The sequence below is a fragment of the Rutilus rutilus genome, assembly GCF_951802725.1.
Source record: "Rutilus rutilus genome assembly, chromosome: 11".
NCBI classification, from domain to species: domain Eukaryota; kingdom Metazoa; phylum Chordata; class Actinopteri; order Cypriniformes; family Leuciscidae; genus Rutilus; species Rutilus rutilus.
This window is the reverse complement of record NC_140216.1, coordinates 4289016-4305004: the sequence shown is the minus strand read 5'-3', so window position 1 is coordinate 4305004 and position 15989 is coordinate 4289016. Positions and strand designations below refer to the sequence as shown.

The 15989-nt window shown below is 38.2% G+C and overlaps 1 protein-coding gene across 9 annotated transcripts in view; it reads right to left on the bottom strand.

The window, feature by feature from the left end:
• Window positions 1–15989, bottom strand: part of trioa (trio Rho guanine nucleotide exchange factor a) — a 119063-nt gene that overhangs the window by 18849 nt on the left and 84225 nt on the right. For 7 of the 9 annotated variants that reach the window (XR_014629154.1, XR_014629155.1, XM_084423135.1 and 4 more), the window contains exons 15-34: window positions 15267–15462; window positions 14818–14984; window positions 14565–14684; window positions 12847–13038; window positions 12083–12232; window positions 11280–11394; window positions 9089–9204; window positions 4508–4630; window positions 4237–4431; window positions 3112–3227; window positions 2939–3005; window positions 2642–2751; window positions 2469–2538; window positions 2295–2384; window positions 2087–2179; window positions 1896–2007; window positions 1626–1816; window positions 1439–1540; window positions 389–418; window positions 119–270 (exon numbers count right to left, since the gene is read on the bottom strand). Coding sequence is in view for 7 of the 9 variants with exons in the window: in XM_084423135.1 (XP_084279261.1) it covers window positions 119–270; window positions 389–418; window positions 1439–1540; window positions 1626–1816; window positions 1896–2007; window positions 2087–2179; window positions 2295–2384; window positions 2469–2538; window positions 2642–2751; window positions 2939–3005; window positions 3112–3227; window positions 4237–4431; window positions 4508–4630; window positions 9089–9204; window positions 11280–11394; window positions 12083–12232; window positions 12847–13038; window positions 14565–14684; window positions 14818–14984; window positions 15267–15462 (2507 nt within the window). In the remaining 2 variants the exon portion in view is untranslated. The remainder of the gene's footprint in view (window positions 1–118; window positions 271–388; window positions 419–1438; window positions 1541–1625; window positions 1817–1895; window positions 2008–2086; window positions 2180–2294; window positions 2385–2468; window positions 2539–2641; window positions 2752–2938; window positions 3006–3111; window positions 3228–4236; window positions 4432–4507; window positions 4631–9088; window positions 9205–11279; window positions 11395–12082; window positions 12233–12846; window positions 13039–14564; window positions 14685–14817; window positions 14985–15266; window positions 15463–15989) is intronic. The other 2 variants (XM_084423138.1, XM_084423141.1) reach the window with 1 other exon arrangement.

Below are 15989 nucleotides of genomic sequence, written 5' to 3'. Positions count from 1 at the left end.
AAGTCCTTAAATTTAAGAACGAACAAATCCAGCAACAGTAAAATGAAGCCGAGGGGTAAAAAAAAAAAAACTTTATTTTAAACGAATTTACAAGTAAGAATAGAGAAGTTTCACTGGCCTGGGGGTGTATCTGCGGCCCTTGTGTTTGGATGTGGAGGCTTTGGGGATGTGGATGGGCTCCTTCAGCGCCCCCTTCAGGTGCACAGTGCGCTCCTGAATCACTTCACGGATGTGCTTTATCCAGTCCTGTTTGTTCTCAATACCGGACGCCTGTGTTTATACGTGTAGAGAAAGAAAACAGAGAAATAGACAGTGTTGAGTAAGAGTACGCACTTCTTTTCTGTTCTATGGTGAACTAAGGGTGGGTTAACTGTGTGGCCGTACTCACCATGGATCCATGTTTGCATCCCTGACTTAGCTTCATTTGAAATATAGAAATATACAAGGTTTTACTGCTTTATAAAGTATCATATATCATACTACATGAGACAGAGGCCAGAAAGACAGGGACAACATTAATAAACATGTTTTGTGATAATTTAGAGCCAATTTTTGCCAACATGTTTTGATGAATGGTTTATGCATTAGTCAATGGCATTTGAACTTTACCAATACAGGCGAAATCTAGTTAGTATATCATTAAGTGATTAATAATTATAATTTAAACCAAAAAAGTATATAAACTACTATGTGTGTGTGTGTGTGTGTGTGTGTGTATATATCCAGTATGTATATATATAAGCTGAGATTTTTCTTTGGCTCATATAACATACAGTAAACCACATGTAAGCTGACAGTAAATAACTGCAATTTTGTCACATTTCACTGAAGAAAGTTTTAAACTGTGGCTTTACAGTTTGAAAGCAGCATGCAGGAAATGAACAGCTACTGTGAGACAGAAGACATTAGCAATGCACATACGTCACCAGCAGAAGAGACTATTCTTGTTTTTTGTTTCCTTGCACTTCTTTAACATGCAGTGAGAACCAGCGAGTGCTCAGATCTTCCCCTATCATCAGTGTCAAGGTTTGAAACAGATTCACTTTTGTTCTTGCTAGCACTCTCTCAGCCTGAGATCTTCTATTTTAATAAAGTAATGTTAAATATCAACATTATCTGTGGCATGCTGTCCATTATTACAGAAAATAATTGACATTCTTCCCTCAGTTTGTAAAAGCAAGCAACAAAAAAAAAAGCAAACTTTAATTGTAAATGCATTTTTGTCAGCCGTTTTATTTGAGCTTGCTTTAAAACTGGAATAGTAAATTATTTTCGTGGAAAGAGTCTTCACACTGAACATGTGGATTTCACAAATATTCACCCTTTTACTTATTAAAGTGCAAAGGGGACAAGCTACACAGAAATGCGGCATAGAAAGTTAGAGCAAAACACTGCCATGCTTTTCAACAGAGCAAGAGAGAGAGAGAGAGAGAGTCACCTTGAGAACAATCTTGTTGTCTGAAGTTGGGGTGCGTCCAATCCAGAGGGCAAATTTACACGGATCACCTTCTACGTGCTCAGTAACACCCAGTTCAGAGGTCTGCAGTCAGGACAAAGCATTTAAAACAACCAGATCTGCTGCGTAAAAAGAAACTGTGGTGCTTTAACCTCGCTGTGAAACTTACAAAAAGCTTGCTCTTGTAGATGTACTTGCTCCTGCCATTGGAGTCTTTAACCTCCTTGCTGAAGATCAGTGACATCTCGAAGAGGAACAGGTGACGTTCCCGTCCCTTACGGATCAGGGTCTTGGGATCCCACACCTGGAACGCCTCCTGCAGGATCAGTTCTCCCTGGGACTCGATGTTCTCGTCAAACCCTAAAAGACATTCGGTGTAATAAGAAACTGTCGCATCCGCCTCACTCGTGTGTTTGCATGTCTATGTGTGTCCGCTGACCTTCCAGCATGCTCAAGTGCATGGCATCGTTGGCTCTCTTGGGAACACTTAGCATGACCTCCAGACCATCCTTGATTTCACCTTTGCCTTCCTCGCAACACGTCAGGAGCTCCTACAAACACTTGAATTACCACTGAGCTTTTAATCAAACCAGTCTGTGAGTTTTCGGGATGAATCCCAGATGTTTTTACCTTGAGGAGCAGCTGGTACTTGGTTATTCTCTGAACAGGTTTGATGAGGTATGATGAGATAGAGTTGGCCAGACGATGCCTCTGTTGAATTTCCTGTAACAGGAACATCAATACGCTTTCACAATTGGCATTCAAATTGGCCACTGGCAGGAAGACACGATGAATGTTCAAAATTAATGCAATACATAAATCATAACTCATTTCTCACATCAAAATATCCTCCAGCATGCTCAAGAATAAGCTGAGTGGAGTCGGGTTTGTTCTTGCAGTAGTTCACGTACATCTGGAACTTATCAGCCTGCAGAAAGAAAAGACATGCATTTTAATGATCTGAAAGAAGCAGATACAATATTAGTATTCAAACACAATTAACTCTACTCACCCAGGTCACAAAACAGTGGCCCACGTCTTCAGGAAGCTGCTCGTACTTCTCCAGCTCTTTGAGGAATATACTGGAGACAGATAGAGGAGCGATACACATGAGTCACTTATGGAGGACGGGGAACTAACTGGAGGATCGATTCTGGCTTAAAGCGTTTGCGTTAGTGAACTCACTTGTGATGGAACTCGTAGAGGTCCTGCATGTTACCAAAAATGATGTGCTCTTTGTTGACAATCCCTGGTGGGATCTCCTCCACGCCACTGGTCATCTCCCAAAGATATGTCTGGATGAATAAAGATTCAAAGTGATAGATTTATTTAAATCATAGTTTGAAGTAAGCGATTAATCATTTTTCTCATGTTTTGCTTAGAATTTACATATTTCAGGACAATAGATCCAAGTAGCACCCTTGAATAACGCTTTTTTTAATGACTGAACAAAAACGCACTAATATATCCTAAAATACTCACGTCCATACACTCTCGCAAGTCTCGCACGTATGTTTTTTCTGTCTGGATCAGCTCAGCCATGATGAAGCTGTAAAAAAAATGGAAAACAAACTAGAAAATGTAGATCTCTCTTCATCTAAAATCCAAGAATTCTTTAAATATTTCAGTGACCATTCACAGAAAATATGACATACTCCTTCCTGCGGGCGGACTTGCGCTTCTCTTCATTAAGCTCGTGGGCAGCATCTCTGAGTTTGACCTCTGACCCTGGAGCACTAGCTGGGATGATGTCCAACTGCAGGTCTTTACTCTGGAAACGATGAACAACTTGGTTTAGACCCTCATACTTCTGACTCCATATTTATTGCAGGACTATTCTGACTGATTATATTTACATGCACAAACATATTCTGATATTAACTGGAATAAGGCCATATTCTGATTGTGTGAGTGTCATGTAAACATGCTAACCCCCTCCCATAACATGATCAAGTAAAATATCTGGTTTCCAGAAATCCGATTACAACAGATGTCACATGACAGTGGTAATCAGAATTTTGGCTCATAAACACCTTATTCTGAATGTCCACTGTAACAGGATATTCCTGTAGATCTGTCCAAACAAAGTTATTTCTTGGTGATATTAGATACAGGCAGTTGTAAAAGGTTGTGTTATTAACAGTGTCGTTATAAACTAAAACTACTAAAATTGCTAAAACCGAAATAAAGCTAAATTAAAGCTAAATAAAAATAGCAAAAAAACTGAACATATAAAAATATTATAAATATTTAAATACAAAAATAAATGCTAATTTAATATATTAATAAATACTATAACAGTTTGTGACACATTTTGTTTTTGTTTCATTGTTATGGACATGAATGAGAATTGTTTAGAACTGATTACACTATTGTGAACAATTAATTACTGTAATAAAAATGAAATAGCGTGATAAATGGCACCTCCAGAAGAGATTATCAGGAATAAAATGTTTTAAATGTATTATGAATATGCTGATTACATACAGGAATGTTCCAAAAGCTGTGAATCCTGTAAAACTATTATTTGAAAAGTCTGAACCATAATATGTACCTTATGAAGAGGTTTATGAGCAATATTGATGCTTAATGCATTTTGCAAATAGTGATTGTATCTCACTTAATCCGCTAACAGCCTACTTCTCAATAGAGAAATATACGCCATTTGATGATTGGTGAAAACAAACTATTTGTCCAGATTATGGCTCTAAACCATTTGTGCACTCATGACAATGTGGTATGATCAAATATCACACTATAACGAGAAGAAAACAACATACTGCTTTGTTCGAGTCTGAAGAGATGCCGAGGGCTTTCTCGAGAGACGTGCGATACTTGTCCATGCGAAGGGAGAAGTCTCGATAGCGTTTGTCCACGGCCGTGACCCATTTCTTAATCTCAGCGGCGTGGGAGTGGCCCTTATCGCAGAACCCATCCGCTAACTGTATCAGCAGCTTCACCCGCTCTTTGGTTTGCTGAGGACACAGGGACAGAATGAGCTTCAGGGAACTGCAGAGTTAAAGCTCGTCATCGCTGTGCTGCTGTGTGTACCTTGGCTGTGATGTGGAAGTCCTCGTGCTCCTTCAGAAGCTCCTGTGTGTGGTGGATGCTGGAGCCCGTGGAGGTGTGTGTGGACAGATAGAACTCACCGGTGTCGTGGATCCACTCCAGAGCCTGGACAATGAGAAAGAAACTCTTTAAAATACTGATTGTTAAAGTGTCATAAAACCACCCTGTTATAGCACTGAACATTCACACCTCAGGCCCTGTTTACACCTGCTATTAAGATGTGTTTTGGTCGACTGATAGCCTGGAAATCCAAACCCAAATCTGAAAGATTAAGGGTCTGGCATCGAATAATGAAATCGCCCAGCTCGAGGGGCGGCACCAAGCATGCATTTGAATATCTCACTGTACGCAATAGGATAACACTACGACAAATCTCAACAATAAGCCTCATGCGCTTAGCTACCAGCGGAGCTAACTGGTAGATTAGACTCTTGCCGTATCCGGTCGGCAAATCAGCAAAAACGTCCTTCTTGCAAAGGAACGATTTGAGCGGCGTCTTCAGCTCCTCTTTTAGATAAAAAGCCAAGTCTAACTCGTTCATTGTAGCGGCCAAAGCCGTTTCAAACATCTGGTGTTCATCCATCGCCATTTTGCAATGTTTACTAATGACTTCGACGTCACAGCGCTGTCGTCATCTGTTTAGCTCGCCTCTGGCCCGCCTATATCAGATAACCCGATGTGATTGGTGCAGCTCGGATCGAGGGGCATATTTAATGAGCATCATTACTCGACACCAGAGTAAACTCGCTGAGCAAATTCAATTCGCGAGAACTCTGGATTTCCAGGGTAGTCGATTCATGCAAAGTGGAAAAAGCTAAATACAGGTGTAAACAGGGTCTAAAAAGCTTGTCCACTTTTGACCACTTTCAGACGAAGTGGAAAACGCATTAGACCGGATTGCTTTTGTAGTGTAAACGCTCATGTGGTCGAATGTCGTCTTTGGGCGTGTTTATTTGTAAAATGCTTGAGCTTATTTCATCCATTAGATCGAAAGATCTGGAAAAAAACAACATACATTTGACCCTCCCCTCGAAGAAATCAGGACAGAAGTGGTTGAAAGTGGACAAAAGAGACAGATTTAAACTCCAGGGGTACACGGGTATGTGTCTCCCTCGTCTACTTGTGATCCGATCGACCCAAACGCATCTTAATCCCAGGTGTAAACAGGGCCTCAGATTTGAAAAAGACTCATGAAATGGCTGTGCAAAGCTGTGGATCACTGAAGGTGGGAAGAGGGGAGATAACAGCCACTAAAACACAGACCTACAACACACTCATTATACAGATAAATGAATATTTAAATGTGAGCGGGGAAAAAACTAACAAACAGCAGAGTTGGGGTCACCTCGATGTACTTTAAAAATGTAACCCTATGACAACAAACTCACATAAATCGTATTATTAGAGACTACTAACAACTATCATGAACAAATCAAATGTGTTCTGATAAATTATTAGAAATATCACAAAAAAAAACATAACTTTTCAGAGCTATTAGTCTATATGAAAAAAATGAGGAAGAAAAGGTCTAATAATATTTTCATTACGTTTACGAGCACTACAATCTGTGAACAAATGACACACATTAGTTTAGCACACAAAGAATAAAGGCATAGTTACTTTTTTGTCCATTCTTCTTTGAATTTTCGGTCTACATCATTGTCTTCTGTGTATCAGAATAATTCAACGTGTCATCGCGTTCATGATCACGCTGTACCAGTGTCCTTATTTGAACATATATATATATATATATCATTTAGGGAAGACATGATGAAATATGTACGCGTACACGCTGCTGGTTCATGTTGGGAGCAGGAGAGTATGTGAAATATGTCCAGAAAAACTTGAAACACACTTGATCCGGTCAGGATATGAACTGTAATCAGTGTTGCGCGTGTGGTTAAACTCATCGCGCCGTTCTGCACAGAAACCCTCTCACACACGTGCTCTGCGTGTTGTTACGTATTACGTTTTATTGTCATATGTGTTGGAAATGAAAACTGTTGGAAATTGAAAAGGAAACTGAGGAAATATACACTTATGACACATTTGTCTGAAGGACAACAGCGCAAAGCTGAACGAACAGCGATGAAGCGGTCCTATGCGATATTTGAATTCTCTAATGTAATGCAGTCTCATGAAGCATTATACAGCGCAGTAATTGGATTAAAAGAGTTCATTCCTATGAATAATGCGGAGAAAAGCTCAGAAACCGATTGCGTAGATGCGCATCAAAAAAATTTATTTAGGGTTTATTTGTTTAGGGTTTTAACGTGTGTCTGACAGCAAGGTAAAACAATGCTAAATGCAAAAGATTGTATTGCAATTTGACAAACTACCATTGAAAAGTTTGGGGTCTGTAAGATGTTTTTCAATGTTTTTGAAAGGAATCTCTTCTGCTCACCAAGGCTGCATTTATCTGATGAAAAATACAGTAAAACATTAAAGGCGCAGTATACGATTTCGACACTGTTGAAAGCGGATCGGACCGAGCACCAAAACACACTTGCAGCCAATCACCAGTAAGGGGTGTGTCCACTCATGAGGGGGGAGGTGCCTGTGTCGCATAGCGTGTTTGTGAATCCTTTTAGGTCCTTAGGTCCATCAAGATAGGGTCCTTTTGGGTTAGGGCGTGTTTGTTTTGATGATTTTGAAACAGTGTTTCTCAGAAATCGCTCACTGCACCTTTAAAGGGTTAGTTCACCCAAAAATGAAAATTCTGTCAGTAATTACTCACCTTCATGTCTTTCCAAACCCGTAAGACCTTCGTTCATCTTCGGAACACAAATTAATGGCTTTAGGGCGGGCTCTATTGACAGCTATTTAATTAACACTTTGAAGCCCCAAAAAGGTAGGAAAACCATTGTTAAAATAGTCCATGTGACTACAGTGGTTCAACCTTAATTTTACGAAGTATCGACTTTATTCAGTCATTTCTTCTCTTCTGTATCAGTCTCTCCGCCGCGCGTTCATGAGTGCACCACGATGCATGTGTGGGTGGTGATGACACAGGAGCTGGCGTTCTGGGGGGTTTTTTCATACCTTTTTGGGGCTTCAAAGTGTTAATTAAATAGCTGTCAATGGAGCCCGTCCTGAGCTCTCAGATTTCATCAAAAATATCATAATTTGTGTTGCGAAGATGAACGAAGGTCTTACGGGGGTTGGAACGACATGAGGGTGAGTAATTAAATGACAGAATTCATTTTGGGGTGAACTAACCCTTTGATATTGTGAAATATTACAATTTACAATAACTTGAATAGATTTTTACTTGAACTACTAGAATAAATTTGTAAATGTAATTTACTCCTGTGATCAAAGCTGGATTTTCAGCATCATTACTCCAGTCTTCAGTGTCACATGATCCTTCAGAAATCATTCTAATATGATGATTCGATGCTCAAGAAACATTTCTGATTATTATCAATGTTGAAAATTGTATGATGTAAAATGTATTATTGTAACTTAATGTTTTTTTAAGGATTCTTTGATGAATAGAAAGAACTGTTTTTATTTGAAATATAACTTTTCTTATATCATTATACAAGTCTTGTTGTTAATTTTTGATATAGATTCATATAATCTATCCTAGCTGAATAAAAGCATTAATTTCTTTTTTTTTTACAAAAATATCTTTCTGACCCCAAACTTTTGAACAGTAGTGTAAAAAATATGTGCATGATTATGAACTGTTTTAATAAACAGGCCATTCCCATATATTTATTGCTCATGTGATTATCCAAGCAAACTCTTTGGCTCTATTGTACAAATTTACAAACCAAACACGCAAACTTAAAGAAACAAATTCAAAATAGTTTAGTTTTTCAAACAAAAGTAACAAAATCAAAAAAGGGCAAAAAAAAAAGAAATAACTGAAACACTTGTGCTGCTTTTGTGTTTTTAAGGTTGTCAAGTTTCCCTGGTCAGTTTCAATGCAATGAATTTCAATGTTTGATTTTCATTTCCTTTATGCCCTGGTACTTGATGTATAATCAGGTCCTAAAGCAAAACTAGTTGAGAACCACTGTTTAAAACCACAGCATTCGCATGACTAAACCAGCAGTGGCCAGTTGCATCTTTTTTTCTTTATGTAAGACTGAGCAACTAGCAGTTAACCAGGGTATAATAACTTAAATCTTATTTTTTTAGATTCAAATTAGAACAATCTACGTTTTTATGTAAATTACTTAAAGTAATGACCAGTCTTAAAAAAAAAAAAAAAAAAAAAATTAGATAACTAACTTGTAAGAATAGTCTAAGCAGTTTATGCAACCAGCCACAGGAATAAACTGAATATGTTCATGCTATGGCACATGAAGACATGCACATTCAAACACACACACACACACACACACACACACACACACACACACACACACACACACACACACACACACACACACACAGAAGATGAAAAAAGTAAATAATTAATGTCTCAGTGCATCTTAAATAGAGGCATGGTACTGAGTCAGTCTGTCAGTCTCAGGCTTGGGCCAAGAAAAAATGAATAATCAGACTGATCAGACATCAAAAGGAACAGATGGAGAAAGAGAGACATCAAACCTGTTTGGCACTGCGTTCAAACACCACATACTGCTGACACTGGTCCAGCCTCCTCTTCCTCATGGTCCAGAAGTGAAGGACCCGATTCTCCCTTTGCAGCAACTCATTCAGGATATCTACAAAACCACACATGAACACTCTTAACCATGATGCACACCAGCCCAGATCTCGAAACACTAGGGTACGTCACTGAAGGCATGCTAAACCTTAGAGCTGCATGATTCTGGTAAATTGAGAATCACAATTTTTTTGTTTAAAATAAAAATAAATAAAAAAAATCACGAAAATCAGTTTGAATGCGATACTTGTCTCATACTTTATGCGTTTCATTACAGTGTTTTTGAACAAATCTCTTGAATGAATGATTCAATGACATATTTTTTTACCATATATATAAGCATGGATATTAATATCATTATTTTAACATTAATAAAATAAAACTTATTTAATCATAGAATTATAAATTAAATGGGTAATTATTCTGCTTGAATTGCACTCATGGTTGGAGAAGAATAACAGTGTAGTATAATATAGTAACAATAATAATAGTATTATAATATGGATAAAAACCATGCATATTTAGTCAAAACATAATTTTTTTACATAAATGTAACAATTTTATCATTTTTAATTATTTTATTTATAAAATTATACATTAAGTGGGTAATGCAAGCTTAAATTACTCTGATGGCAGGAAAATCCATTATTAATATTATTATTATTTTTGACTAAATATCTTATTAAATAAAATATTGACATAATTATAAAATGTATTTAATGCATCTATAAATTAATTGATTTTCACATCAATAATTTGACTAAATAAATGTTAAATTGACAGCACTAAAGATAAAATCTCTATACCAGTGGATGCACTTTACAGTGTGTGTGTGTGTGTGTGTGTGTTTGTGTGGCATGAAGGTAAAGGGACGATCCCCAGTGGAGTAACGCTGTCACCGTTCTGCAGTAAGTCACCATCTCTGTGCGGCGGAGGCCTGACCCATTTACGCTTTTCTTATCTGAGTCATTGTGAGCACACTCAGAACAGAAGAGGGCCGCATTGACAATGCACACACTCGAAACTGGGCTAAACTGGGCCAAAGTGGGCCAGATGCTGAAACTGAGTGAGGGTGCAGCGCACAGGTCGGCCACTAGATGGCGTAACAGAGCTATTTCAGAATGTATACACACTGTACAATCAACAAGCACTGTAGCTAAACCCCTATGGGGAAGACAGACTGTGTTTTGTCAGCAGAGCGAAGACTGGTAAATAAGAGGAGAACATGCGGAGAGCAGCATCTGTAGCCCTGTGGTTTGAAATGCTACAGAGACCATGTGTTTATTACACATCTCTCTGGAATACTTGATTCTGATTGGTCAGTTGTGGTTTTCTACAGTCTAAAATGTTTGCATAATGTCCACTTAGCTGTATAACTGTGTCCACTTAACTGTGTAGCCTTCTCTTTCTCACAAAATAAGCTAATTTACACCAAAATCAATATTTCCTGTCCATTTATGAATACATTTATGAATACATAGCTGTGTTATAAGCAGGATAATGTACAGTCTGACTGTATATTATCCTGGTAACACTTTGTTTTGTTAATATTAAAGCCACCAAGAAACCAAAATTGACAATTCTTAATTTTTTTAATGGAATTCTGCAGTATTTGTTATAAATTATGTATCCGTGCACATAATTTTTTTAATTCATGTTCCTCATAATCTTATCGAAATAACTTGACTTGCCAGACTCTTCTCTGATGACGTGTTGGATGGGGCAACCTATCACTCACATGAGCAAACCACAACCATCCCTATGGACAAAACCAAATCCCGCCCTACATTTATTCTTGTTTGAGAAGCCGTTTCACTCGGATATGCATCACAATAGGTAGGAAAAGACTATCGCAGCTTCTGTTTCATGCAGACTACATTAGTTAACATGAACTTACAATGAACAATACTTCCACAGCACAACATTAATCTTAGCTAATGTTATTCATGGCATTTAAGAATACATTCTTAAGATCAAAAGTTGTATCTGTTAGCATTAGTTAATGCACTGGGAACTAACATGAACTAATGTTTACAAATGAGACACTTATAAAATGCTACTTTTATCCTTAATGTGACATTTCTGAGTCATTATCCGGACCGTTTTGACGTAAAGCTGTGGGCAATGACTCACTTTTGACCTGCTGCTCTGGAGCTTTGACGTGACTCAGCATCCCCGGCATGCTGACACTGTTTCTGTGCATGTACTTCAGGAACACATCGGCATTCCGCCTGGCCAAGGTGCACGCCTGAAACACAGAGAGCGACACAGAGATTACCCAAACACAGCCGATCTGCAGGGCTTTCAAAATCAAATGTAAGAATTTTTAAGGCCAGCACAAAAAAAAAAATTGTATCGAGCTGGGGTAATGTAGGTCAATGTTCAAGGTAACATCCTAAACCTTAAAATGACTGTAAAAACAATGATTTAAACAACTTTACTGTTCAAATGATAAATAATTAAAGTTCTATAAAATTATAAACCTCACATTTCAGCTTTTAAACCATTTTCTAAGAAAAGGGATATATATATATATATATATATATATATATATATATATATATATATATATATATATAAAAATGTAAAAGATATTACTTATTATTCTACTTTTTTCTGTAAACAAAGCAGAACTGTGCTTGTAAACACTACTTTGTTAGGCATTATATGGAGGTAATATGAAAAGAAAATGGCATCGAAACTTTCCTCGCTGAAAGGCGTCAGTTTGCAGGTATGATATAAACATCATAAAGTAAACATTGTCATAATTCAACAGTAGATCAAAACAATCACATAGCATAAATGTGGGCTATTCGGTGATTGCACACTGCTAGGAAAGCGCAAGCCCGTAGAAAGAGCAACAGACATTTTAAGGACCTGCGGGGACCCTGCAAAAACTGGCAGGCAGACATGTGTCCTCAGGGTTTGGATGTTACCTTGAGGAAGGCCTCTTTCTGCTCCAGGTGCTTGCTGATCATGGGGCTGACGTGGTCGGTTTCACAGTTGGGCCCGAGTTTGTCGGCTCCTCCGCACCAGTCCTCCTCACGCTTGTACTCCTGCTCCAGACTCTCCAAAACACTACATACCTACAGCACAGACAGGAAGATGAGCCTTCAGCTGCCGGTTGGCCTGTTAAACTCACTACAATATGTGACCCTGGATCACAAAACCAGTCACGAGTCGCACGGGTATATTTGTGGCAATAGCCAACAATACATTGTACGGGTCAAAATGATTGATTTTTCTTTTATGCCAAAAATCATTAGGATATTAAGTAAAGATCGTGTTCCATGAAGGTATTTTGTAAATTTCCTACTGTAAATATATAAAACATTTATTTTTGTGAGTGAATGCAGGACAATCGTGAACATAAATGGACAACTTTAAAGGAGATTTTCTCAATATTTCGATTTTTTTGGACCCTCAAAATCCAGATTTTCAAATAGTTGTATCTCAGTCAAATATCGTCCTATCCTAACCATACATCAATGGAAAGCTTATTTATTCAGCTTCCAGGTGATGTATAAATCTCAATTTATAAATCTCAAAATGACCCATGTGACTGGTTTTGTGGTCCATGGTCACATATGAATTATAAAAAGTCTTAAATGTCGATCTGTCAATAAATAGCCAAACAAAATGCACACTAGTATTTTTGAAACTAGTACTAGACGTCAGTCAGCCAGATCCCTCTACTGACCTGTTCGGAGGTCTTGTAAAAGGCCACGGAGGCGTTGACCAGCTTGAGCCGGTCTTCCATCTTCAGCATGAGCTGCTGCCAGTGGGACGCCACGTTCTCTGCGCAGTCGCGGATCATGTCCATGTCGTAGTGATTAGCCTGTAGAAGGGCCTCGGCTTTCTGCTGGACCTGTAGGGCGCTCTGATGGGTTTTCTGTGGAGAGGAGGAGAAAACGTGTCAGATGAGACACAAAAACAAGGACTAACACAACAGAATAGATGGGCAGGAGTCAGACGACTTAAGACAACGGATGCTAAGATACAACTGATAGTTTGTTATTCGTCCACAAAGTGCGAGTATTCAGTTCAGAAGTGGAGTCTGATGGTTGGAGGAAATGAGATAAGCAGTCTTTGTGGCTTCAGGTTCCCAATAGCAATACAGTGACAGCGGATCTGATGTTATCCTGATTCTTCATTAAAGGAGGGGAAGTAGAGAGCAGGGGAGCACATGTATGAGCTCGAGGTGCAGATAAACGGCCAAATGAAGCATCAATAAATATGTTTAGCTATTTGTAGTTCTGTGTGCATTTGTTTCTTCTACACTTTCAAGTTCAAGAAGTTGATTTTACCATGCATTCATTTTTCAAATACCTTTTATATACACTAGCATTTTTTGTGTGCAAAAAAACGGTAAAAATATTACAATTTAAAATAACTTTTTTTCAATGTAAATATATTTTAGAATGTCATTTATTTCTATGATGGCAAAGCTGAATTTTCAGCATCATTACTCCTGCCTTCAGTGTCACATGATCCTAATATGCCGATTAGCTGTGTGAGAAACATTTATTACTGTTATCAATGTTGTGTTGCTTAATATTTTTGTGGAAATCATTCTTTGATGAATATAAAGTTCAAAAGAATAGCATTTTGGAACATTATAAATGTGTTTACTGTCCCTTTTGATCATTTTAATGTGTCTTTGTTGCATAACAGCATTCATTTCTTTAAAAAAATAAAATAATAATAACTCTTACTGACCCCAAACTTTTGAACAGTAGTGTATAGATTTTGTTTTACCATTGTTCCAGAGCCAAACTTTCAATTTTAAACGATAAAAAAGTATTTTAAAAGGTATAAAAATGTTTTGAATACATTCAAACAAAGAATGAACATCTGCTCCTCATGTGTGGTGTACAGTCACATACAGTATGATATTATAATATTTTGCTCAAATGTTACTTAAAATATCACAGAATCTCTTTATCATGCATCAATTTCCAAACATGCTGTGATTTATAAAATTATTCAAAAAGTGTGAAAATATAATTTAACTGTTTTCAGGACACATAAATGCTAGGTATGAAGTTAGCGTTAGCAAGACAGTCAGCTGTTTAATACCAGAAATGTATCAAATATTATTTGGACCACAGAATGCTGTTAAACATAATACATAAATTGACTTGTGGTGGATTCACAGTGGATCATTAGTAGAATACAAAATCAAAAGTAGCAGTGTGAAAAGTGTGTGAGTTTATGTTTGTGGTCAAAAAATAAGCCCATATTTGAAGTTAGCACTAATGAAAGCTGACAATATTTATAGTTTGTTCTATTATATCTATGGTAAAGGTCTGTAATAAGAATAAGGCAGGGAAATGGTGAAACATGAGCAAAATAAGAAAAAGAAGAAAAAAAAAAGAAAACGGAAAAGGTTTGAAGCAAAATATAAGGAGCACTGACCTCGATTGCATGCTGGAACTGCTCATGCTCTCTCTGCAGCTGCTCGGCTTCTTGAAGAGAACTGGCCGTAATCAGACCTGCATTCAGCATTGATTCACCATTACGGATCCAACCCAGAACCTGCAACATTAACACAGACAAATCGACACATCAGTGCAGTGTAATGTGACACTTTCAAAAACAGTAGGCAGTATTAAGTACATACTGAGTGGAGTACACAAGTATGCCACTCTGAAGATAGCCTGTGCATTACCTGTTTGACCTCGGCCTGTAGGTGGCGCAGTTGCACACACTGCTCCAGGTGTCTGCGGTGCTGCTCCGCCGCCACGTCCAGCTCTTGTTGTTTCTCATGCAGAAACTCCAGTAGATCCTGAACACGGGTGGCCATGTCCACATCACGGTCACACAGCAACTCCACACCTGGAAAACAAGAAGAAACGCCAAATTCTTAGCTCTCGTTTTATTCCACAACAAACATCATGAAGCCGCTAGACTGAAAACTCTTCTTTTGGGACAGTTCTTTGCAAAATAGAAAGTTCAAAAGAACAGCATTCATACGAAATACTATGTCTTTACTGTCACTTTTGATTAATGTAATGCATCCTTGCTGAAACAACGTATACATTTCTTTCAAAAGTTCACCAGATGTGCATATAGCTATAATATATAATATGCTATTTTCTAATATCATGTTGGCCTCACCGGACGCCTGCACCTCGTTGACGTACTGCAGCAGTTCCTGGCCCTGGTGGATGACATGGAAGGCCAGGTTGTTCATGGTCAGGGCTTTATCCGCGTGGTGCTGCAGTCTCTGTTCGGCCAGCGTCAGGTCTTCTGTGTCAAAGTCATTCATCTGCTGCGACAGCTCCTCATTCCACGAGTCCAGATCGGAGATAATCTGGGAAAAAAAACATACAACATATGAGCAAAGTCTGAGAGTCTCAGACGCCATTACTAACGGGCAGACACAGCGAGATCACCCAGGACAAGAAACAGAGTGACCTGTCCTGCCTTGCTCTTATATGTAAAGGCCAATGTCTTCCTTTATAAACTCTCTGTGCAAACAGGAAAGAGAGAGAAATCACTTTTGGGTGCAAATCATCCTTGAAGATTGCTGCTTATTAATTGTTAGCAAATCATATTAGACATCAGGGAGTCACTAACTATGTGCTGATGGGAATATTGCCCTAGTTTAAGGAATAGTTCACTCAAAATGAGGATTCTGTCATTAGGTACTCTCCCTCATGTCGCTCCAAACTTGACTTTTTTTTCCGTGGAAAACAAAAAGTTCTGGCTGCTGCTTCCCAAATCAGGATTCAAAGTTTGGAACAATGACAGAAATTTAATTTCTCTGTGAATTATCCCTTTAATTAAAACGCATACTGTCCCCCAGAGTCAGACATTTGATCAAATATACAGTGAACT